Genomic DNA, 25983 nt, shown 5'->3' with positions numbered 1-25983 from the left:
GATGATTCCAGCTAGAAACTTTAATACTCATGAAGAAATGAAGAACTTTAAGAAATGGTAAACAACTGAGTAAATGTGAAAGATTATTTTTCTATTGATTTCTTTAAAACACATGTAACTGCTTAAAACAAAAATTATAGGCTTTTTTATGGGGTTTATAATGTAAGTAGATGTAATACATATGACAACTACTGCATAAAGAAAGGCAGGAGCTCTAAACGAACCCACATGGTTGCAGAGTTTGCACATGTTGTCTTAATCTGTTTAGGCTGCTTTAACAAAAACAACATAGACTGGTTGGTTTATAAACAGCAGTAATTTATTTATTTTTCTTTTTCTTTTCTTTTTATTTATTTATTTATTTATTTATTTATTTATTTTTTGACTGTGTTGGGTCTTCATTGCTGCATGCGGGCTTTCTCTAGTTGTGGCGAGAGGGGGCTACTCTTCATTGCAGTGCGCGGGCTTCTCATTGCGTTGGCTTCTCTTGTTGCGGAGCATGGACTCTAGGTGTGCGGGCTTCAGTAGTTGCAGCACGTGGGCTCAGTAGTTGTGGCTTGCAGGCTCTAGAGCACAGGCTAGAGCTAGCGCAGGCTAGCTAGCGCAGGTGCAGTAGTTGTGCCGCACAGGCTTAGTTGCTCCGTGGCATGTGGGATCTTCCTGGACCAGGGCTCGAACCTGTGTCCCCTGCATTGGCAGGTGGATTCTTAATCACTGCACCACCAGGGAGGCCCCAAAAGCAGTAATTTCTTGCTCACAGTTCTATAGGCTGAAAGTCCAAAATCAGGGTAACAGGTGGTAAGGTTCTGGTGAAGACCCTCTTCCAGGTTGCAGACTTCTGACTTCTCACTGTGTCCTCACATGGTGGAAGGGGTGAGGGATCTCTGTGCAGTCTCTTTTAAAACAACAGTAATCCCATTCATGAGGGCTTCAGCCTCATGACATAAGCATCTCCTAGAGGCCCCACATCCTAATATTATCACATTGGGCATTGAGATTTCACCATATGAACTTTGGGGGAATGCAAATATTGAGACCACAGCACATGTTATATGAGGTAGAATATGAAAAGTTGACTGTATACTGTAATCCCTAGAGAAAACACTAAATTAATAATTCAAAGAGGCATAAATAAAAATGCAAAGAGGCAGAGAAAAAAATTAAGTAAAATTCTAAAAACATTTAAATAAACCAGAAGAAGGCAGAAAAAGGGAAAGGAGAGAATAAAAAACTGAGAATCCAAAAAACAAATAATAAATGATAGATCTAAATCCAGAAGGTTTAAACAGACACTTCACAAAAGAATACAAACTAATGGTAATGACCAAGAAGCACATAAAAAGGTGCTCAATGTCATTAGTCATCAGAGATAAGCAAATTAACAGCAAAATGAGATAACACTATACACTCATTAGAATATAAAAAGACTGATAATACCAAATGTTGGTGAGGATGTGAGAAAATCAGAACCTTCATTGTTGGTCGATGTAAAAAGCTACAACCTCTTTGAAAAAATATCTGAACCATTTCCTGTAAAATAAGTATGCACCTACCCTGTGACATTAATGCTTACTCAAGAAAAATCAGTACATCTGACCACAAAAAGACTTGTATAAGAACTTTCAGGGCTTCCCTGGTGGCGCAGTGGTTGAGAATCTGCTTGCCAATGCAGGGGACACGGGTTCAAGCCCTGGTCTGGGAGGATCCCGCGTGCCACAGAGCGACTGGGCCCGTGAGCCACAACTACTGAGCCTGCGCGTCTGGAGCCTGTGCTCTGCAACAGGAGAGGCCGTGATAGCGAGAGGCCCGCGCACCGCGATGAAGAGTGGCCCCCGCTCGCCACAACTAGAGAAAGCCCTCGCACAGAAACGAATACCCAACACAGCCAAAAATAAATAAATAAATTAATTAATTTAAAAAAAAAAAAAAAAAAAAAAAAGAACTTTCATAGCAGCTTTATTCATAATACCCCAAAACTGGAAACAGCTCAGATATCTATCAGAGACTATATAAACAAACTGTGGTATATTCACACAAGGGAATATTATTCAGCTGGAAAAAAGGAATGAATCACTGATTTCCACAACAATGTGGATGACTGACTCTCAAAAACATTATGCTGAGTGGAAAAAAAGCCTCACACAAAAGAGTAAGGCTATTTATATAAGGTTCAAGAACAGTAAAATCTAATCTATTATGGAAAATAATCAGAACAGTGGTTGTCTCTTAGGTAATGGAGATAGGGAGTAAATGGGGAGGGGCATGATGGCAATGGCAATATTCTGTATCTTGACAGCAGTTTGAGTTACAGATATATGCATTTGTCAAAACTCAGTATATACTTAAGATTTGTGCATTTTATTGTTTGGAAATTTTATGACAAAAGAAAAAGTAAACAAATATTTTACTCTAGTTAATGACATGCGTATTGAAGTAAATATTTAAGGGAAATTGTACTGATATCTGTAATTTACTTTGAAATGTGTAAAAAAAAATAGATGAACTAATGGATACACAGAGGGATAGATATATGATAAAACCAGAAATAGAAAAACATTAATGGTATCATCTAGGTGGTCTGAAAATAGGTGCTCACTGTAAAATTATTTCAACTTTGCTGTATGAAAATTTCACAATAAAATGTTGGGGGAAAGATTCAGTAAAAATTTATTTAAAATAAGAGGATATCAAAGAAATGTGAATGCAGACTGGATATTTGATGATATTAAGGAATTATGTATTTTGTGTGTGTGTGATAATGGTATTGTGGTTATAGTCTTTAAAGATATCTTATCTTTTAGAGATGCATTACAAAAAAAAAAATCACATTTTTGAGACCCTTGCAAGTTTTTCTTTGTTTGTTCCCCAAATTTATACTTTTTTATTCATGTAAATTGACCTTATGGGCTTCCCAGTTCTCTGTTTTCCTATGATTGTGATATATTGACCCTGAATATGATACCTTTACTAAATTCTGGAGCAGAAATAGAACAAAAGAGTGACTGTTAGCAGGATTCACAACTTATGGGATATGAGTTCAAAGGCACTGGGACTCGAGAAGTTTTAAACCCACGATGACTGAGCTACTAAAATTCTAGCAAGCGTTAGGGATCAAGTAGTATGTAAGATGCTATAGACCAGAGCCACACACAGGAAAAGAAATCCCGTACTTTGGACAACAAAGGTGAATCAGAGGAAACCTAAAATTCAGGCAATTGTGTGATTCCAGAAGTTCTTAACCTTTGCCCTATAGCAAATAAGCTAATGGGTACCCCATGAAGTGGTCTGTGAGTTTTTGTGCGAATTGTATAAAATGATGTTAGTGCTTAGAATAATGATACATAGAGAACACTCAATCAGTGCTAGATATTATTATTATTATGTATTTGACAAATATTTTTTAGGTACTTATTGTACATCAGGCACTGTGCTAGGCACTGGGGATAAAATTATGAAACAAATTGGTGCAGCCTTTGCCACCATAGAACTCAGAGTTTAGTGAGCTCTATCTAGACAATCCCCACTCCATCATAGTGCTTTCCTTTTTTTACAACTGGAGTTCACAAGGCCATATAGCATGCTAACCATCCATAACAGGTAATTTTACGTTAATATGTATAAAATAGAATAATGTTTCCCTAATGCCTACTAACATGAAAGTTGTGATGCTTGATAGAGTCACAGATGTGAAAAAAAAAAACAAACTAATGCTTTATGTCTCATTATTTTTACCTTCTCTTTCACACACAGTTGAACTTATAGAGGCTATTAAAATATTAGGCTATTTTCTCCTTCATTAAGCATAATTTCCTTTAATTTTTTATTAACATTTTGCATGCTTCTCTTTTTGAAGATTAAATGGAGCTATTATGTATAGTACCATAGAGTTGTTTATCAATATTTTCAAATTATGTTTCATATTCCTAATTAAAATCCTTTCTTTGTTTTCTTTTTTGCATGAATATGACTGACCAAGGAATTGGTATATATTAAATCACTGCTCTTGAGAACACCAATGTGAAATTAAAAGCCAATATCTTATCAGATAGTAGATACCTTTAGACAGCACTTCTATGTTGATTTTTTTTTAATTGTAAACATGGATTACTTATATAATTTAAAACTTGGGAAAACAAAGCAGTCCTATTTATGCCATTTTCCTTATCAAACCTTTGACTTCCTGTTACCAGTAGCATATGTCCAAGCACTTTCCCATGAACATCCAAGGCCTTTTACCAACTCTCCCCCAAGCAGAAAGTACAAATATGTTTCCATGCTTTGAAAATAAGGAACATAAGTTAAAAGACCCATTTCCTGGAAACTCTTGGAATACTTTAAGGTAGAAACCACAATTCATATATTTATCTGAAGTTTTAATAATATCTAATTAGATATTAAATCATCTACCCATAAACTTTACAAGTATAGTGTAAATCTCAAAACAAAACAAAGCTTGAGTTTCTAGTCTATTCATCTATTGCATTATCTTGTTAAAATTGTAATGAATATATTTAGTATCTTACTATCTTAGGTTCCTAAAGAAAAACCAAGTATGTGTTTGATTATCACAAGATTATCATAGGGAAAAGAATTTTTAGTAAAACAGACTTTGTACTGTCTTAAGCAAGGTCTGGCTTGATTTCTTGAGCGTACTTTAGAATTCCTCAAGACAGAAAAAAGTTTTATTATTGTGGCACAATTACTTTTCTTGAACCAGGAGAAGGGGGTTTAAGCGTAGGCTTTGTTTCCTAGGCCATAGAAATGAAGGACTGTGTTCTAGTTCACCATCTTTGGCTTATACCACATTACTGGGCTTTACCTCCACCTGCTTCACTTGGTGGTCCTTTTTTATATCTCCTCTCAAATGTGGACACATTCTGCCAGGAACCAGGGATCCCACAGTGGTCTCCCTTTTCTATGGGTCCTAAATAGCTCAGGCTGAGTCAGAGTATACTGGGCTGCACTATATTTGTAAAGGATATGAATCTGCTCCACAATCCTGGATCCAAAAAAACATCATTTTCTTTATTGTTCTAAATTCGATATGCATGCCTAAGCTTTCTACTCAACAGGATTGGTGGGATATTTAATCCATCTTGTTTAGCTGATTGTACAGGAGAATGCATATAAGGCAGATGGGCTGCACCCCTCTCTAGTATCATAAACAATCTGGGTCATCGTATACAATCCAGAAAATTTGGGGGAAAGGATTCTGGTCTTCAGTCCATTTTGATCACCGCTGAGATGTTAATTATTGAATCCTGCATAAATTATTTACAGGCAGCCACCTCTACTCTTGTCATACCATGCTTGAAGAAGAGTACCATCTGTTCCCCAAATGATGACACTTCGCTTCAGTCCCCAGGCATCCCCAAGCTGCCCCTACTCAGCAGCTGCCCCGTTTCTTACTTTTCCTGGGGAGCCGCGTGGGAGTGGGTCTGAGATCTTTATCACTCTCAGGACTGCCTCCACCATGTTTCAGGAAAAATGCCCCAAAAGTCAGACCAGAATCCATCTTCACCTCAGGGAACTGGTCTCTATCTTCTCCCTCTCCTCTTTCCAATCTTCTGAAACCCAAAATGGCCTTCTTCCTTGAGGGCAATGGTGGGAGTGCAGATGGGATCTTCAATGTTATGGAGCTTTTCACGGAAAGGAACGCTCACTTCTATATGTACTTTGTTTAATGCTAACTTACTGCACTAACTAAACATGAGTTATTATGAGATACTAAATCAAAACAAATTTAAACATTGATTATTTAATGAAACAGAAGTGTATAATAGAATTTCGTATTTATTAATTAAAAATCATGTCTGATATATCAGGTCTTCTTAAATAATATATACACATTTATCAAACTAAAAAACACAGATTATATTGATTAAAAAACTTATTACTACTTTTATACTTCAAGCAATTAAAAAGTATTAATACTATGGATTTAAATTTGTTTTTCATTATTTCTATACTATTCTCATTATTATTTCTCATTACCCTTAGTGGTTGCCTTCCTAGGGTTACAGAAATATTAATTACCTGGAGGGGTATAGTGCCAAATTAAAAAGGAGAAAACATCAATGCAGGGTAGCCAAGGTTGCAGTTTCTGGATTGTCAGTATGTTGGGTCTGGCTGTATCTTTCAAATCTCAGCTGCTGATCTCCAGGCTGTACTTACTTTTCATAATTATTTTTGTAGCAAAGACTCTAATGTGAAATTTATGATAAGGTATTTTGGGCAAAGCAGAGCCAGAATCAATAAGAACAGCAGGGGATAAACCATGGAATATTAAAGCTAGAGAACACCTTAAAGTCAGTCTCTGCTCATTTCATTTTTCAAATGAGGAAAAAGAAAAAGAAAAGATGCTGGTGGTAAGGAGACAATTAAGATGGCCTTTTTTTTTCCTCCCAGAAAATTGTTTATGTGATACTCTTCTTTTTTTTAAAATACATTTATTTATTTATTTATTTGTTTATTTTTGGCTGCATTGGGTCTTCGTCGCTGCGCGTTGGGTCTTCATTGCTGCACGCAGGCTTTCTCTAGCTGCGGTGAGCAGGGGCTACTCTTCGTTGCAGTGTAGGGCTTTCTCATCGCAGTGGCTTCTCTTGTCGCGGAGCATGGGCTCTAGGGTGCGGGCTTCAGTAGTTGTGGCATGCGAGCTCAGTAGTTGTGGCACACGGGCTCAGTTGCTCCACGGCATGTGGGATCTTCCCAGACCATGGCGCAAACCCGTGTCCCCTGCATTGGCAGGAGGATTCCTAAGCACTGCGCCATCAGGGAAGTCCAAGATGACCTTTTTAATAGCCCAGGAATTGTGATTCTATGGTCTTGAACAAGGGTGGCAGCAGTAAAAAAGAAGGCAGATGTCAGAGGCAGGGTAAACAAAACTGAAGACTTGCTGCTGACTAAGTTGAAATGCAAGTTTCTGTAATTGGTAACATGCTATGGGGAGTTGGTTTTATAACAAAAGTGTAGTTTATTTACAGCAGAGCTTGCCTTGTTTCTCAAAGCAGTAAAATTAGTAGAGCCAGCCAGTGAATGGAGTGATTGCCATTGAACAGTGTTATATCCCCAAAAGGATTGATTATCAAATTGGTTTTTCTTCATACTATGCAGTAATTTTAGGTGTTCTAAAACAATGTTACCTAAAGTATGATCTGTAGATCAGAACCAGTCTATAAACATTTATCAATTCACAGTGAGATAAATACAGAAATTGTGAGTAAGCATTTAGAAACTTTAATACCAATTTAACATTGCTGTGACATTCAACTGCATGATCAGAGTAACTTAACAAAATATTGGTCTGAAAGGATTGGAAAAATCCCTGGTCCTTCACAGACAGTTTGAGAAACTCTGTTTTCAAAGACAAGGGAAGACTGGTGGCGCAGTGGTTAAGAATCCGCCTGCCAATGCAGGGGACACGGGTTCGATCCCTGGTCCGGGAAGATTCCACATGCCACAGAGCAACTAAGCCCGTGCACCACAACTACTGAGCCTGAACTCTGGAGCCCGTGAGCCACAACTACTGAGCCTGCGTGCCACAACTACTGAAGCCTGCATGCCTAGAGCCCATGCTCCGCGACAAGAGAAGCCACCGCAATGAGAAGCCCACGCACCTGAACAATGAGTAGCCCCTGCTCGCTGCAACTAGAGAAAGCCCACACGCAGCAACGAAGACCCAGTGCAGCCAAAAATAAATAAATAAATAATAATAATTTTTTTAAAAGACAAGGGAAGATATTCACAATATATGAAATTATAAAAGCAGTTGATAAAAACTTAATATTGTATGAAACTATTTTTATAAATATATACATTTATCTATAGTAAAAAGATAAAAGTAGAAATATATTAGCCAAAAAAGAGATTAAATAAAATAATATATATAAAATACTTAGAACACTGCCTGGTACAGAGAAAGAAATACTCCATAGGTGTTCCTGATGATGATGATGACGATGCTGGGACCGCTCTGCAGTTGCCAGTCCTATTCTGGCTGTTCTATAACCATCAAGGATTTTAATTCTATTCCATAGCTGCTGCTACTGCCACCACTGTGCTTGCTGGTCCCTCACTGTTGGTACAGACCCCACCCCAGGGTCTCTGCCTTATCACTGTGCCATTCCAAACACACATTCATCATTAATCATGGATTGTTCCCTCGGCAGCCAAGTCTCATGGCTCTTTCTCTTTCTGAGTCAGTTTCAACAGGAGTTAACAGGATGTTAAGCCTACCAAGAAACGTAACAATACCTTAGGCTGCTTAAAAATCAAAATGCATAGAGTAGCTTGTGAAAGTCAGCTTACATCTTCCTTGCTGTTCTTATCTAGATTTACAAAAGAATACATTTATTTAGAGGGGTATAGCTGAAAGAAACACAAGAGATCACCTAATGAAGGTTAAAGAGTAAAGCTTTGGTAACAATGTGTCAAAGTCCATAGTCCAGCTCTGCCGTTGCCTAACTGTGTGACTTTGGGCAAGTTACTTAACCTCGAATAGCTCCTCTCTTAGCCTGAGATAGTAATATTACTTATCACTCCTTCAGCAGTGACTAGCAAAGTATGTGCTCAATAAATAATAGCTGTTGTTATTAACACAACCCTACCATTTACAGAGGAGGAAACTAGGTCAAAGAGGCCCAAGATCACATGATTGGTGCATTATTGAACTAGGACTAGATGCCAATGCTCTTTCTCATACCCCTCGCTGCCTTTCACAACTCTGTTCTGAAATTCTATAAATCCTCAGAGATGCCTCAGCATTGTGTTTATTTGTGTCTTGGAAAACATGGGCAAAAATATAGATATCAGGTTCAGCATATGTTTTTATTTTGTGCACTCATTAATTCTGGAGATGCAGTGGTATAGACCTATAGATGGATGTATACGGAGGAGGAGAGGAGGAGAAGGAACAAATGCAACTAAGTTGTAATTTCTCTGTATCCTACGGATGTGCCACCACTGGCTAGCCTCTACCTTCAGGAATTCTCATATATTAATGAGCTGGGTTTATAAAATATTAAAAATCATCATAATTGTGAATTTATTCTGTAAACGATTGTATCTGGGCTTTCTGTTATAAACAACAGAACCGACTCAGTCTAGCTAGTTTTAACAGAAAAGGACCAATCATTCTCAGAGGCTAAAGCTTCTTGGAGCAGTACCCAAAGCCATGAGACTGTCCACTGTGCCTTTGGGAACAATGAGGACAGACAGTACCACCCACCTTCACCTCTGACACCGCTGAGAGCTCTGTGCCTCTCAGCCAGACTCTTCATGATGCTCTTTTGAGTCAAAGGCATTCCATGAGTGCTGCTAATGGCAGAACCTAGGGCACATACTGGGTGTCTGAGATGTGAAAGAGACTGGAGAGGTGACATTTACAGCTTCTAGCTTGCAGACCTGGGATTTACAATGTGGGAAATTACCAACATTTAGAGTGTTCAAAAGATTCTGAGAGGCCACAGATTTACAAAATGCCCACTATGATCCTCATGCAAGTTTTCTCTGGAATAATGTCCCATTCACATGCCCCCAAATATATTTACTATAAGATGTATGAAGTCAGATGATTCACCTTTTAACATGGAATAAAATGAATATTTCTGAGGAGTTAAATAGTTAAAATTTTTTCTTTTTGTTCTTTCCCTCCAACACTCCCTCTTTATCCCCTACTTTCCTTCCTATTCTCCCTCCTTTTTCTCTTGTCTTTTTTCTGTATCTGTGATTTCTCTAAATAATTATCAATAACCTGTATAAGTGACAATTGTCATTAAATTTTAAGAAAATATTGAGTGAATTTACCAAGTTTTTTCATACTGTTAATGTTTTAAGTATTCAGATCTACATTTCACTAAGATCTCTCTCCTGAGATCCACACCTATACATTGAACTGCCTCCCAGAATCTCCCTTTGGAAGTCTCACAATTACTCAATCTTCAGTAAGCCCCAAACTAAACTCAATATTATCTTACACAGATCTTCTTCTGCTGTATTTTCTAAGTGAATGGTGCCACCTACCCAATTGTCCATGACTTTAGAAACTTTGGAATCATCTTCCACTCCTCCCTTTTTCCAAGCTGTAATAGCCCAGCAATCCTGTGTACTATGCCCCTCTAAAATCCATCCAGTTATTTCCACCCCTTCTGCTGCTATCTTATTCAGGGTCTCAGCTCTTTTCACACAGACCTTGGAAGTGATGCTTCCAGGCTAACATCCTGACTTTCATCTTGCCCTACCCACTACAGCAAGCATATGTTATCAGAATTATCTTTTTAAAAATGTTGATCTGATTATGTTATTTACCTTCCATTAGACTATCTCAAACAACTTCCTTAGCCTTCAGGTCAGTATAAAGCTTAAGCTACACCTTGACAATCAAAGTCCTTCATGATGTATTTACTGTCCCCTTCTCTTGCCAAGGGGTAGGGCTTGCCCTGAGTTGTATATTGGAGTCCAAGGGTCCAACTGGGGCAGGGCACTCTACCTATCTAAGGATGGCATATATGCACACTTTGGGTCAAGGATAGTTTTGCAGCATTCCAGGGTACCTTCCTCAAGTTTTTGAAGGGTTGCATTTAGCAAGTGAGCGATATGTATTTGTTTAGTATCTGAGACCATACAAGATTGAACATTTGTACTTATGAGATTAAGCTTAATCAGCAGGGATTTTGGTTAGTCTTAAGAGAGATAAGTGTTTTCCTGTTAGTTTGATTAATCCTGAAAGCAAGTTGTCAAATCTCTAGAAGTGTTCAAAAACATAATCTTATTTTGAGTAACTACATATTAATCTAATACCAGGAGACATGCAGTTGTAGGAAAGAATTTTTTTTAAAACAAAACATTGTATTAACAAAGATTTAGTATACACAAAAATATTATATCTTATCACAAGAAACCATGGTCCACTCAACATACTAAGGGGATAAGACACAAGCTTAAAGTTTTATGGGGAACCTCATCCCCCCTGTCCTGCTGGAGTAGCTCTGTATTCATCCACTTGACCTCATTTGGAAATAATTCAAGGTTCATCTTTGAGGTTGTTTGTTGGTGTGAGTTCAGGGCCAAATGGCCCTCTGCAACAACCCCTCCCTCCAGTTTCTGGTTATGACTTTTATTTTAAAAGAATACTCTTTGTTCAAATAATCAGTACAAATTAACAATGCTAAAATAAATAGCTACACAGTTTCAGGCAATGCTTTCCAGAAGAGTCTCTAAATGTTCACTGATTCATCAAGGGTAGGTTCCCACATCCTCTTTTGAGGGGCTTTAACTTGCTGCAGAAGACCTTGGCAAAGTGATATGTGATGGTTCCCTGCTCTGCCCCTGAGTGTTGGGCTGCGAAAAAGGGCCAGGATCAGGCAAGAGAAACACGGATTTTAGAGCTGAGCCCCAGCAGAAACTTATTTAGAGTTTGTGTCAGTACTCAATATGGGTGTCTACAGGGCATTCACTGTTCCCTAGGGAAGGGTTATATCACCTCAGCACTGAGACATGAATGGGGTTTCAGTCAGGCCAGTGGTCACTGTCACAAAACAGCTTTGCCCACTGTGCCAATCATACTGTCATTCTTGTTGACCTAAAACAAATAGACTGCCAGTTATTTCTCCAGCAGAAAAGAAGTGAGTTTATTCAGGATCAGCAGAGAATTGCAGTTTGGGTTCTACAACCATGATGAGCCATGGGCAAGTCCTTGCATGGCAAGGGAAGGAGAACTCTTTTACAAAGGGGTAAAGAAAGTTGGGAGGGCTATAGTAAACAAAGAGTCCATGGCTTTTCATTGGTTGAGTCCTTGCCCGGAAACCAGTCTTTCTTCTTCCTCTTGGGCTCTGCTATCATTCAGGGTGTGAGAGCTCCCCCTTCTGGGTTCCCAACTCAATTTTTTTGAGGTTTCTGTTCATTAATTTTTTAGTTGTAATAATTGTTATCATTGGATCAATACCTTCTAATGTATATCACTCTTTACAATTTACAGCATACTTTCACTTGCATACTCTCAGATTGTTCTCCCAACCATCCTATGATGTGGGCATTATTATACTCCATGTGTCAAATGAGGGGACTGAGGTTTAGAGAGATTATCTCACAGCTAAGTCATTGGCATAGCTGGGATTTGAATTGAGAGTCCACGTTCTTCTTTTTTTTTTTTTTTTTTTGGCTGTGTCACGCAGCTTGTGGGATCTTAGTCCCCTGACCAGGGATTGAACCCACGCCTTCGGCAGTGAAAGCGGGGAGTCCTAACCACGTGCGAGAGTCCATGTTCTTAACTGCTCCACTGCAACCATCTCAGCCAGAGCCTCTCCATCCCCAAAGCTGGTGCCAACCAGACTCTATTTGTTGAAATAGTCTGCTTTAGTGACTCAGCAGTCAGTGCAGTGGAGTGAAACAAGCATGGCTGTGCAGTCAGACCCAGGTTCAAATCCCAGCCATCTATCTGAGTAGCCTTGGGCAAATGACCATGTCATTCTCAGCCCCAGCTTCCCGTTGCAAAATGAGGCTATTGAAAGTATGCCTCAGGGAATTGTCATGGGTGATGGATGAGGGTGGGCAGGGCAGGAAGGGCAGAATTTGCTACTTCTTTTACCTTTATTGTACCTGTGGCTATGTTGTATGTTGAATGTCACAGATATGATCTGGTCCCTAACTTCAAAGAGGGGAGGGCCATATGTAAAGTGGGAAATGATTCAGAGAATTCAGAATAGGAATTAATTCTGCCAAGGGAGGCTTCGGCCAGAAGAGAGTATGCAAATAAGGCTTTGAGAGAGATGAGGCCATGGGCTGGGTACACTCACATCTGCACAGGATATGTGGTTGACAAGGAATCTCATACCTGTTATCCAGTTGATCTCCACAGTAATGCTGGGCTGAGAAGGGTCTTTAGCAGATTACACCTTTGCAACTGGGGAAACTGAAGCAGACTATATTCAGTCAAGGTCACAAGTCAGCAGGGAGCTTCCTGCCTGTCTTCTGACTCTAGACCAGTGCCCAATGCCTCTGTTCCTCTCATAATAAAGTGACCCCAGGGTACCCGACTATCCCTGAACAGCTTGACATAGCTTGTGTGCCTTTCTCTGGTCTCTGGCTGAAGAGACCCGGGTCATTCACATCTCCCTGGATTCCCACAGGGGACAGGCCCCACTTACTTCGGAAGGGGAAGGTGCCCAATTTGTGCAGATTCTCCTTCAGTTTCCCGTAGTCCGCCTCTGCAGTGTCAGTGGAAGGGGTGGTCATGGAAGTAGATGCTTGTGATGCCCACCTTCCTCCCCTCCCTGAGGCCCAGCCGCCCAGGTTCCTAGACAAGTTCAGGGGCCCAGCATCTCTGCAGGAAGGAGAGGCCCATTTGGTCTCTGCCCCAAGGGAGGCTGAGTTTGGGTTCCTTCCTACCCCTATTAATGATAAATGTGTCTAATTAAAAATTTGCTACCCCCTGACTTGTCAGCCCTGGGGCAGGCCTAGGCTGGGTGGACTTAGAACGTCCACATGGACTTAGAAAGAGTGGAAAGGATAACGTTTTAAAACAACAAAAGTAAAAGAGTTAGCATAAAAGATAATTTTTAAAAACTAGGGAGATGCAGTTATTAAGTAGATGATCAAAGAATTTATAAAATTAATGAGACCTTCATTTAATAGAAATAGACCATTATATACAATAAAAAACGCATTATATATATGTTTTTCAGACTAGCCTGAGAAGTAAGTTTCTTCTTACTTCCTTACTAGGACTAGAAAGAACACAATTTCCTTTGTTGGATGCTGAGATCTCTACCACTGATTATAGAATTGATCTTGTAATTCAATTCGTTAAAGCTCTATTTATAAAGTAATTAGTAATGAGTTAGTTAGTCATAAGTATTGCAAAAGCTGAATGATTCATTTTACCTAAGGAAAGGAAAAATAACTTTAGGCCAGTGAGTCTAGAAGAGCTTACTTATGCTCCATGTTTTTTCCCAATGATAGAGTTTCTTGCCAAATATACATTTCTGTGGATTATGATCACCTATTGAACTAATACTGTATTTTAATGATTCCTTATTTTTTCCCACATAAGTTACTTTTTTGTGTGATAGTTTTTGTATTTTTCTTATAAAAGTACATTTTTAGAGCCTTAAAGTGCCTTTTGGAATATGATTAGCCTGTATTTGCATTCTCATATGACTGGTAGCTCTTGGAGCTAGAAGAAATCTTCGAGATACTAGGTCCAAATTATTATTTTACAGATGAAGAAACTAAGAGTCAAGAATGATGAGTAATTTTCCCTAGGTCATATAGATAGCCCGTGATAGAACCAAGTCAATAACTCCCAGCCAGCTTTCTTTCTATTAGGATAGGCTGTTTGAGGTAAATAAATTATAAAGGATTGTTTTATAAATAGAATTTTAAAATTGGATAAACAGATGTAAATAATGTAACTTTCAATGAAAGTCCAGGTTTATCTGGTATAAGATGGTTCCAGTACCAATTTTCTTTGGCATCTTTGTGACTTTTTGTTTCTAAGTTATTTTAAAAACATTATAATGAATGAAGAAAATTGAAAATTTCAAAGTAATAAAAAGAAAATAAAATTATTCAAAGTTCTATTATACAAACACAAATGCATTTGAGGTTTGGGTGTATTTCCCTCCATTTATTGTATTTGTATTGTTTTAAACATAATTGTTACCATAATATATATTCATTCACTTATAACTAAGCAGTTGTTTGTGGTGGTGGTATCCTGTTTTTTAAATTATTTTAAGGAGAAGGTGTTCTATTTACATTTAGATATTTATTTTACTGTGTAGAAGAAACTTATATGTATTTACTTTAAAATAAATATTTTTCTACAAGAAACCATTTACATAGTTTCCAAGGTGTTTTCAAAAAAAATGTAGATAACTAATCTTTACTAAAGAATGTTTTCTAAAGATTCATAGCATCATTTATAAAAGGAAACAGGATACTGTCTATTTACCTACGTTTCCCAACATCTGTATGATGTATTCTAACTTTATAATTTTTTGGAGGAAAAGCAGGACCCTGGAAATTATTTTACATTCCTTGACTCTTGGAAGGTTAAACATTTTCCTATGTGTCTCTTTACTACCTGTGTTTTCTGCTACATGAATATAAACATTGTTAAAATGTACTTATTTTTATCAATGGAGTTTTATATTGATAAAAATTTTAAAATAACAGAAATTTTAAATGTTTAAACAAATGTATCAAAAGTCTACCATATTTTTTACTATGTGTAGCAAATTATCATACCTGAGTTACAAACTCGAGGGAAAAAAAATCCTAAAACAGAGTTGACATGATACAATGCTGCAATAGTTGAATCACTTTTCAGGAGTCTTGAAATTACAACTTGCTGAATTAATTGTAAAACTCCCCCTTTAATGACACACATGCACAAGCAAAAAATAAAATCCTGCACATTTTAACAATTTTTTCCCTTACCTTTTAATTATTGGTTTCAAGAGTTTGTTTATTTGTTTGTTTGTTTGTTTGTAAGGGTGGGGGCACTGATATTAGTATGATGGTGGCATAGATATCCCTCATTTCTGTCTTCCCTCCCACCCCAGCAACAAAAAAGTCAGCATCCATCCACGGACAGAAGTGCCTTTGAGGGGGCTGTGGGTCCCCGCATCATATGTCAAGGGACCCAGGAGGAGTCTTGCCAACCTCTGTGTCAGGTAATAGGCAGACAAACCTTGACTCCAACTGTGGACCTTGCAGTGACCCATAAACCATTTCCAGCTTTTCTCAGTCAAGATCTGGGAGTCCCTAGAGAACACTGACTTGGACAATCACTCACAAACCAAAGAGCCTTTGTGGAAGTCCATGTTTGCAGAGAAGTTCCCACACTCCATTGGAGAAAAAAAAAATTTGAGACACATTGAACTGAGCATTTAGTAAAGACTAGAGGAAATGAGAAGACAGCAACACAAAAATTCCAAGGAACATGAAAAATCAAGGACACATGATACCACCAAAAAAATCACAATAATCTTCTGGTAACTGAACAGAAAGACATGGAGATCTCTGACTTACTGGACAAAGAATGCAAAATAACTATTTTAAGGAAACTCAGTGAGCTACAAGAAAACACAGAAAGACAATTCAGCAAAATCAGGAAAACAATACATGAACAAAATGAATTTAACAAAAAGATAGAAATCATCAGAAAGAACCAAACAAATTCTGGAGCTGAAGAATACAATGAATGAAATTAAACATGCAATAGAGAACATAAGATCAGACTTGATCAAACAGAAGAAAGAATCAGTGACATTGAAGACAGGAACTTTGAAATTTTCCAGTCAGAAAAGAACAGAGAAAAAAGAATGGAAAAGAGGAAAGAAAGCCTATGCGAGTTATGAGATACCATCAAAAGGATCAGTTTGTGATCATTGCTGTTACAGAAGGAGAAGAGAGGGAGAAGGGGGTAGAAAACTTAATTAGAGAAATAATGCTGAGAAGTTCTCAAATTTGGGGAGAGATTTGGATATCCAAGTTCATGAAGCTCATAGGTGACTAAACAAAATCAAAGAAACTCTTCCAAGACACATTAGAATAAAAGTGTCAAAAATCAAAGACAAAGAAAATCTTAAAAGCAGAGAGGAAAAAGGGAAACCCTCAAAAAGCTATTAGTAGACTTTTCAGCAGGAATCTTACCAGCCAGAAGAGAGTAAAATGATATATTAAAAGTGCAGAAAGAAAACTGCCAACCAAGAGTACTTTACCTGGCAAAGCTGTCCTTCAGAAATGGAGAGATGAATATTTTCCTAGACAAACAAAAGCTGAGGGAATTCATCACTACTAGACCTTCCTTACAAGAAATGCTGAAAGGAGGTCTTCATGCTGAAATGAAAGGATGATAATTAGTAACATGAAAACATATAAAGATATACAACATACTGCTAAAGGTAAGTATGTAGTCAAATTCAGAAAACTCTAATACTGTAATATGGTGGAGTGTTAAACACTTAACTCTAGTATAGAGGTTAAAAGAGAAGAGTATTAAAAATAACTATAGCTACAATAATTTGTTAATAAGTACACAATATTAAAAAAAGGTAAATTGTAACAGCAAAAACATAAAAGGGGAGGAGTAAAGGGTAGAGTTTTTGTATGCAATCAAAGTTAAGTTGTTACCTGCATAAAATAGACTGTTATGTTTATATTTTATGTAAGCCTCATGGTAACCATGCAGCAAAAACCTAAAGTGGATTCACAAAAGATAAGGAGAAGAGAATAAAAGCATACCAATACAGAAAATCATTAATTCACAAAGGAAGGCAGCAAGAGCGGAAGAAAGGAACAAGGCAATTGCAAAACATCCAGGAAACAATTGATAAGATGGCATATGTAAGTTCTTACCTATTAATGATCTCTTTTTCACAGTCAGCCTTTCAGATCTAAATATTAGACTTTACCAGCTATAACATTTATTGAACTTCAACTATGTGCCTAGAACTGAGAAGAGACCTGGATATAGGGCTTAGAGCAGGCACCGGAGTAGGTAATAACTTTAATTTTGCATTCAAATTTTTAAAAAGAATAACTTTCTGGGAATATGCTACAGAACTAACAAAAGTAAATGCCCAATAGATCTAACCAATCGTTTATTTTTCCAAGATGAGTATTTAAAAACCATGAGGCAGTAGAGAAACCTAACTGTGTACATAGCTCACTCGATTTACTTTTAACATATCTAGTTGCTAAAATTAAAATGTCATCTTGACTACTTTGCCAGTAGACATTTTTAATAGCTAATTATTACAAAGCATATTTTTATCAATATAAATCATTTATTCCTGAGAAGTATACACTGATTATGCTATCATTGATTTACATAAATGCAATTAAATCACTGAAATGAATTATGATTGTAAATCACTAACTCAGGTCCCACCAGTAGTTCAGTTAAAAACAGACTTGTTTATATGATTCATAAAATCAACAGAAGTTGCTCCTTGAAAGTGTCATGCTCTTGCACCCAAACCTTTGATTACACAATATGCTTGCATATGCCTTTCTGCCCTTGTCTGTGTACTTCTACTCAGATATTCTTTCTACACCTCTCCTATAGCACTTAGCAAGTTTTCTTCTGTTTATTTTCCTGTTTATTTATTTTCTTTCCTACTAGACTGAGAATTCCTTCCCTGCAGGGATATTGTCCCATTCCCAAGAATGAAACAGTGTTCAATACTTAGTAGGTCATCGGTAAATGTCTACAGATTTTGTAAATAAATGACATCTATGTCCAAAGATAATAAGGGAATTGTAACATATTGTGATATTATATACGTTTAAATATTATCAATTCCTTTCTACATAGTTTCATGCATAGACCATGAAAAGATATCTGGTTCTTGAATGCACACATAAAATGGAAGGAGCTACTTTATATCAAGAACTATGAAATCATGAGAAGGGTTTAAAGGAATATAAGCCTTAAATGTGTTACCCACAGTCGTTTGCATCAATCTGAAAATCTGAAAAAAAAATGGAAAATGGAGAAAAGATACTTAACCAGAACCCTACTAAAAGGCTAGCTTTTAAGCAGGCAAATATTCAATAATCTTTCCAAAACAAGATTCTGAAATAAGAAAATCATGTTAGTATTTCAGAAATATTGAAAATTACTTTAAAACAGGTTTCTTCAGGATACAAATATCCAATAACATAACTTTCTGTCTAACTCATCCCCTTTACCCAGAGGTAGGTCATTTAAGTTGGCTTTGTGAGAAAGGTAAGAGTCTTAACTGCTAACTGATCAGGTAGCAGTTACAGAAGGTGCTTCTACGACAAGCTTCAAGGTCCAAATGTATTACATGCTTAACATTGTAAGATATTGTCACTCCGAGGAAGTGACATTTAAACAGATACCTAAATAATAAGAATGGGCCAACTAGGATGAAAAGTAGAGGGCAGAGAGTGCCAGGTAGAGGAAATGGCACAGAATGACACAAATAAAGACCCAGAGGCAGAAGAGCCTTCATAGAACTGACTTACTGAAAAGAAGCCAGTGTGGCTGCAGCATAGAGGACAGGTGAGGAGGGTACTAGGTGAGCTACAGAGTAGGCAGAAGCGGACCAGCCAAGGTTGGTAGGCTTGGGAAGAACTTTGGAATTTATTTGAAGATTATATTCAAATTCACAGGTGATTGACTGGAGCCCTGATTTCCAACTCACCACTTTCCATCAGACACACCCCAGGACCAACAACCATGCCCAGTCATCTACCTGGGTCACACCTTTTCCGGTGGATAGATCCACCAAGGACACCTTAATAACAATCAGTTCCTTGGAGAGCACAGAAGTTTTTAGAAAATGGAATGTGCCTGACTTTAAACGAGAAATACCTTTGGTCAAAGATCCCAACTTGTATCTTATTGCTGAGTACCTTTCTCCTTTGGCAGTACCTGAGCTAATGCTGACCAGATGCTGGTTTTAAAAAATGGTCTCACATGTTTTCTACTGACCTTATTTACCTTCTGATTTGTAAATTTCGATCTTATTTTAGAAGATGTGTGTGTGTGTGTGTGTGTGTATGTGCATGTGAACGCGCATGCACGGTGTAGATTCTTTGAGCAGTGCCACGGCCATGTTTCTGCAAACAGCCATCACCACTGGCCATGATCCTCCCCACATATACTCTTCTTCTATCAGCCTGAAATCTGAACAAGACAGTTTTGAGTTAGAAAGCAAAGGAAGTATTACTTCCAAGAGGCCGTCAGTCAATCATAAGGGAAGTTCCTATACATCCCCTACCCTCACCCCACCCCTATTCCCATCAGTCTGAATTAGTTATTAGATTAGGTGTCAGTCCAAAGACAAAAGACTGAGCTTCAGAAGATGAGCAAGGGGAACATCACCTGTATAGGAACTGCCCAAACTGTCTCAGGGGGCCTGGGAACCACGCGCACAGCCACTGTGGGGGAAGGGGCAGGATGCCCAGCTAATGTGCTTCCATTACTCATGTGACTCGGGTACTGTACTGGATTGAATAGTGCCACACACCCTTCCCGAATTCTCTTCCTTCCCAGTACCTCAGCATATGACCTCATTTAGAAATAAGGTTGTTGCAGATGTAATTAGTTAAGATGAGGTCACACTGAGATAGAAAGGACCCTTAATCCAATATGACCGATGTCCTTATGAGAAGATGAGACACAAAGACCTGTACACAGGGGGACAGTCATGTGAAGACAAGAGGCAGAGATTGGATGCATCTACAATCCAAGGAACGCTGAGGATTGCCAGCAACCACAGAAGGTAGCATGAGCGAGGCAAGGAAGTATTGTCTCCTAGAGCCTTCAGAGAGAGCATGGATGGCAGACACCTTGATTTTAGACTTCTAGACTCCATAACTGTGTGACTATAACTTTCTGTTGTTTTAAGCCACTCAGTTTGTGCTACTTTATTACAACAGCAATAGGAAGCTAACACATTACTGAGGGCAAGATCCAGGAAACTGGGAGATTGGACGTCGCTGTGGTCGCTGAGTTGTGTGTTTATGATGGGAAGAGGAGGCAATATGATGCTCCTGATCAAGGAGCGTCACGGCTGTTTTTGTGAAGTTGCCATAGGCTGGTCCATGCTGGATTCTTGTGTGTGTGTGAAGTCATAGATCTTTGGATGATACTGTAATAGGATGGTTGCAAGAAAAAAGAAAAACTTCCTTTTGTTCTTTGAACACAAGCCGAGGTTTTCTGTCTTAAGTGAGTATAATGTCACAATTGGCAAGATCAAGGATGAGCTTCAAACCATAATCAGTAGAGGGATTATGAAAATTAGGCACATACATTATAAATACAGTAATTCACAAACTAATTTTCTTCAACATACCATGTAGTAGCTTTGACCTTAATCAAAGGTCACAGCACTGAACTCATCATCTTACCCTCAAACCTGCTTTGCATTCAGTATTTCTTATGTCAGTTGATGACATTACTGAAACCAGAAACTTTGAAGTCATTATTGACTCCATCCTCTCTCTCCCCTTTCAAGAATCCAGTTAGGAAATTCCATAAATTTAACTTCTGAATGATTTTCTCTCACTTTCACTATCCATCGTTACTCAGTTGTCTAGATCAGACAGTTCCCTTTCTGACCACTTCTTCTTGGCCTCTGTTGTCAACTTGTCCTCTTCCTTCTCCTAATCAGTAAATGCCAAGGCCCTCAGGCCTGGCTTTCTTCCTCGCACTTCCCAAGCTCTTAGCTTCTCTCTCTTCCACTGTCAGGGCTTCAGTTATAGGATGAAGACTCCCACACTTACATCTCTAGCTTGGACCTCTCCCATGAGCTCCTGACTTGTATGTCTAGGAGTCTACTCAATATCTCTTCTTGGATGTTCCATAGAAACCTTAAACCCAAATACTCCCCAGTGAATTTGTCATTTTCCCTCAAATCTTTTACTCTTCCACCATTCTTTATCCAGTTGCTTCAACAAGAAATCTGGGAAATCACCTTTTCCCTCCCTCTCCAAGTCCTTTTGATTCTACCTCTTAGATCTCTTCGGACTCTTCAACCCCATTACCAACACTTCATACAAGTCTGAACTACAATAGCATCCTCTTTCTCGGACACCTTGGAAGTGACACACTGCCAGCAGCTTCCCCTGCTCTCCTCCAGGCCGCATACCCTCTCCATTGTCACTAGATCTAACGTAAATCATCCAGTGCCTCCCCACTGCCTAGGGGATAATGTTCAGACTCCTTGGCACAACCCACCAGGCCCTGCATCACATGACCTCTGCCTAACTCTTCAGGTTAATCTCTCCACCTTTCTCATTTGATGCCCGAGAAGTACCTGAACTGCTTACAGCTCATACCACATTTCAGGACTTTTGTGTGTGCTCTCCTCTCTGCTTGGGATGATCTTACCTAATATCCACCTGCACACTCCTGTCCAACCTGCCCAATCTGCTCCGTCATCACCTTTCTTGTAGGTCTTCTTACTCCTCACTCTTCTAGAACAGATCTACTCATGATTTCCTCCTCTCTATAGCTCTGGAATTTGTATATTTCAAATAATAAAAAGTTTATCTGACTTTCTCTCTGACTAGAGTGGACATTGTTTTGTGGGAAAGGGACCATTTTTATCATGACAGCACCTACCACAGTGCTTTGTAGACAGCAGGACTCAGTAAGTGTTTGCTGAACTAAAGTTCTGCTTGTCCTTAGATGAAGAAGCCCACTTCACATGGCGTAGTATATGGCATTTTGGGTAAATTATTTCAAGTAATAAAAGTAAAAATTCTGTTAAGCAATGATATTACTATGTCATATAATTAGGAGATCTTAATAAAAACTAATTTAAGATATTCTATATAAATAGAAACGTCAATTGCCTAAACATCAAATCACACATTATTTCCTTAGAAGCAGAGCATTTTATTGACTCTTCTCCTTTTATCACCCTTCACAATCTGTGAGTATGTCCTGTCTCCCCTTTCTCTAAAATGTATTCTAAATCTGCCCCTTCTCTCTGTCCCACCGTTAACACTGCCCCTCCAGGCCACCATCATCTCTGATCTGGATGACTGAAAAAGCCTCCTGTTCTCTACACTGCAGCTGGAGTGCTTCTTTTCAAATACAGATCAAATTCTCTTGCTCCTCTGCTGCAAAGTCTTCAATGGCTTCCCATGCCACCTCCTTATCATGACCCACACAGTCCTAGACGATCCACCCTTTTGCATCCGTGCTACCTCTCTGACTGTGCCTGCTCTACCGCCCCTTGCACATGACCCCTACCTCTCCAGCACTCTCTCTGTTCCCTGACCTGGTAACACCTCAGGGCCTCTACACTTGTTCCCCACCCTCTAGATTCCTGCACGGCTGTCTCCTTAGTCATTCATCTGTCAGCTCAAATGGCATCTCCTTAAAGAAGTCCCCTTCATCACCCAGTTTAAAGCAGCAACCAGCCACAAGGTATCACACTACCCTGTTCTATTTTCTTCCCAGTCCTAACCACTTGGCAGCAGGGTTGAGCAGTAAAGCACATGAGCACAAGGGCCAGACTCCATGGGCTCAAATCCCAGCTATACTTCCCACTACCTAGGTGACTTGGGGCAAGCACTTCACCTTTCAGTGCCTCTGTTTTCAGAATAAGAAGAGCACATACTTCATAGGAATTGTTGTGAAGACTAAATGAGTTAATACATTCAAAGTGTTAACCACAGAACCTGGCTTGTGGTTAGCGTTCCATGCCTGTTAATTGTTATCATTTATCTATTGTTTGGCTCTCCTTTCTCTACTTTCCTTACTCTCACCCCACAACTATCATCACTACCAAGCACGCAAAATCAAAAAGAGCAGAGACCTTACTGCCTTGCCCCCACTCCTTTATTTCCTAGTGTGGACCAGGTATATTTGTGGAATGAATGAAGTATTAGAAACAAGTGATGAAGGTGTTTAAATTTATCTCAGATTGGTTTCATTTTATAAAGACTCTCAGATCTACAGAAGAAGCACTGAGAATCATAGTGGTTTCTTTGTTTTTTCTTGGTTTCTATTTCTTAGTGCACTGCTGAAGGGAAGCCTCACAGCATTGAGAGGCAGGAGAAATGAATATTGGTTCTATCACTTACAAACTAGAAGACTATGAACAAGCTGCTCTGGGCCTCAAATGACTCATCTATAAACCAAGCTTGTAACTACTGGCTGAAGATGGAAGGATGGGTCAGGTGTGGGGTTGTTGTTGTTTGTTTGTTTTGTCATCAGCTCTAAGATCTATGATTTTATGAATATAATCAAAATCCAGGAAGAAAATATTAAAGTCTACAAGGTAAAACTTTGAATTATTTTACAGATTACCTGAAAGAAAATTATGTGAATCAATCCAGTTGTCAATTTGGTTGGTAGCTCTGGGATTGTTTGTAATCACCCGTAGAGATTAGCTTTTAACTTTATGCACATACATTCACTCACAAACTTATATATCTCTTTCTGTTTAGACTTATATGCTTAACTAGTAACTACAAAGAAAGATAAAATGATGATCTCAAACTTGAATGCTTGAAACATCATTGAAGTTTACCCTTCATATAAATGTCTTATTCCAAACTTTGAATAGGAAGACAACTTTTCCCAAGAATATCATTTTCAGTCCCAAATTTATGATTATTTCATTACTTTGGATTAGGTTAAATTTAAATTACTATACTAAGTTGCAAAAGTATATGTACCAGGTGTTTTAAGGCCTCGATCAATAAGTTTGGAGTTATTCTCTAACCACCTCCTTAAAACAGTTCTTCCAGTTTTTTCCTTCTGGATCTCTGGTTGTAATTCTGCTGGTGAAGTCCCCCCCCCCCCCCTTTATCTCTCTCATTCTATATCCCCTCCCCTCCCCTCATCTTTAATAGGAAATATGGATTCAAATGCTTTTTCTGTTACCACTGACCCACTTGAAAGAATTTTTTTCACGTGGTGTTTCCCTATTTATTTATATTAGTATAGACTCCTAGATATTTATTTTATTCAATGGTTTGTAATCCATTATTATTTATTTTGATGCTAAAATTATCCCAGCTTTAGCCATGAGGAGACCCTTCAAGCTGCCACCTGTGTCCTTTTGACCAGTTCCCATCATTTTTTAGCACTTCTATCTTACAGAACAACAGGTTCATCCTGTACTTTACCTGTCCCAGCCCTATAATCAGGCTTTTCTCCACGGTGCCATGGCAAAGAGTCATGGTTCCTTTTATTGGAGAATGAGATCTGGAAACCAAGATTTGGGTGCTAGATGTACTACTGGCTTAGCATTGCTTGAGCTATAAGAATTTGTTACCTTCTCTCACCACATAACAGCTAGAATTTACATTCCATTGCAAATCTGGCTGAAGACAGTGGATTTTTATCATTATCATTTTATTATCTTTCTCACATAGGACTCCATTTTGAGTCAGACTGGCCCACGTGCTTTGGACAGACAGAAACTCATCACACCGAAACTATTCCGGGCATGTTTCCGTTTGGGAACCTTCAGGAGGGAGCCCTTGGTCACAAGGGTGCAATACACACCTGTGTCCTCCGGAGTCCGCTGTTCTGCGCCCAGCACAGCCCCAGAGCTTTCTCAAACCTGGAGTGTCTGCAACACTTTGCAAGGACACAGTGGAGGGGGCACGTCAGCGCTCCGACTTCCTCCCGACGCCGCCTCTGATTGGCTCCTGGACATGTAAGAAACCGGTGAATGAGCGGCTGGCCCTTGCAGAAACTTGCCTGAGGTCTTTGGTGGCATTGCCCTTTCCTCCTCGTCAACCCGGCAGGCCAGCCGATGCGGGGGAGGATGAGGTCGTCGTGTGTCCTGCTTACCGCCCTGGTGGCGCTGGCCGCCTATTACATCTACATCCCCCTGCCAAGCTCCGTGTCCGACCCCTGGAAGCTGATGCTGCTGGACGCCACTTTCCGGAGCGCACAGCAAGTGGTGAGACGTAGCCCAGCGCTGATTCTCTCTCCCTTCTCTTAAGCAATGTTTAAAGGGGGAAACAGAATTTCCGGACCTTGTCCCACGAGAATACAAATTCTTCTAACGCAGTGAGGCGATCGCTTTTTAAGGTGGTTCAGGCTGACATTTTCAGGGTGTCGCATTCGCCTCCTTGCTAGCAGCGGGTTAGGTCTATGTGCGTCTCGTAGTCTGTGTTGGTAATGGAGAAGGTGAAGTTCTTGAATAGAATTTGACGATTGTTTAATCCTTCTTCTTTCCTAAATGCCCCCCTCTTTCTTGGTTTGCAGCGCCAGAAACGGATCTTCCAGCCTTTTATAAACCACCCCTCCTCCATTTTTGTTCTCCTATAGAGGGCGGCAGAGAGTGAGTTAAATGTTTTAGGAAGGCTCTGGGGAAAACGGGTTCTGGTTCCTGGGAGTGCAGCCACCTTAAAAGCAGACTCGGGCGCGGGTGACCTCCCAATGTCCCCGACAGTGGAGCCCCCCATTCCCGGGGGCAGCAGGCTGGACTCCTCCAAGTACTTGGGGAACAGCACAGATCTCGCATTTCA

The 25983-nt window shown here is 39.2% G+C and overlaps 1 protein-coding gene and 1 long non-coding RNA gene across 2 annotated transcripts in view; one reads left to right on the top strand and one right to left on the bottom strand.

The window, feature by feature from the left end:
• Positions 1 to 330: 330 nt before the first annotated feature.
• LOC132364645 (uncharacterized) lies at positions 331 to 25452 on the bottom strand. The gene is made up of 4 exons (XR_009502862.1): positions 25301 to 25452; positions 25010 to 25155; positions 16725 to 16842; positions 331 to 895 (listed from the first exon to the last, which is right to left on the bottom strand). It is a non-coding gene; the product is annotated as an uncharacterized LOC132364645 (long non-coding RNA).
• The window catches only part of NCEH1 (neutral cholesterol ester hydrolase 1), a 66258-nt gene continuing 65348 nt past the window's right edge, over positions 25074 to 25983 (top strand). Inside the window, exon 1 of the mRNA XM_059920539.1 lies at positions 25074 to 25412. Coding sequence (XP_059776522.1) covers positions 25263 to 25412 — 150 coding nt within the window. The 5' untranslated portion in view covers positions 25074 to 25262. The remainder of the gene's footprint in view (positions 25413 to 25983) is intronic.

This window comes from Balaenoptera ricei, chromosome 4 (genome assembly GCF_028023285.1).
Source record: "Balaenoptera ricei isolate mBalRic1 chromosome 4, mBalRic1.hap2, whole genome shotgun sequence".
Lineage (NCBI taxonomy): Eukaryota > Metazoa > Chordata > Mammalia > Artiodactyla > Balaenopteridae > Balaenoptera > Balaenoptera ricei.
The sequence above is the reverse complement of the archived record's forward strand: the minus strand, read 5'-3'. Positions and strand labels throughout refer to the sequence as shown.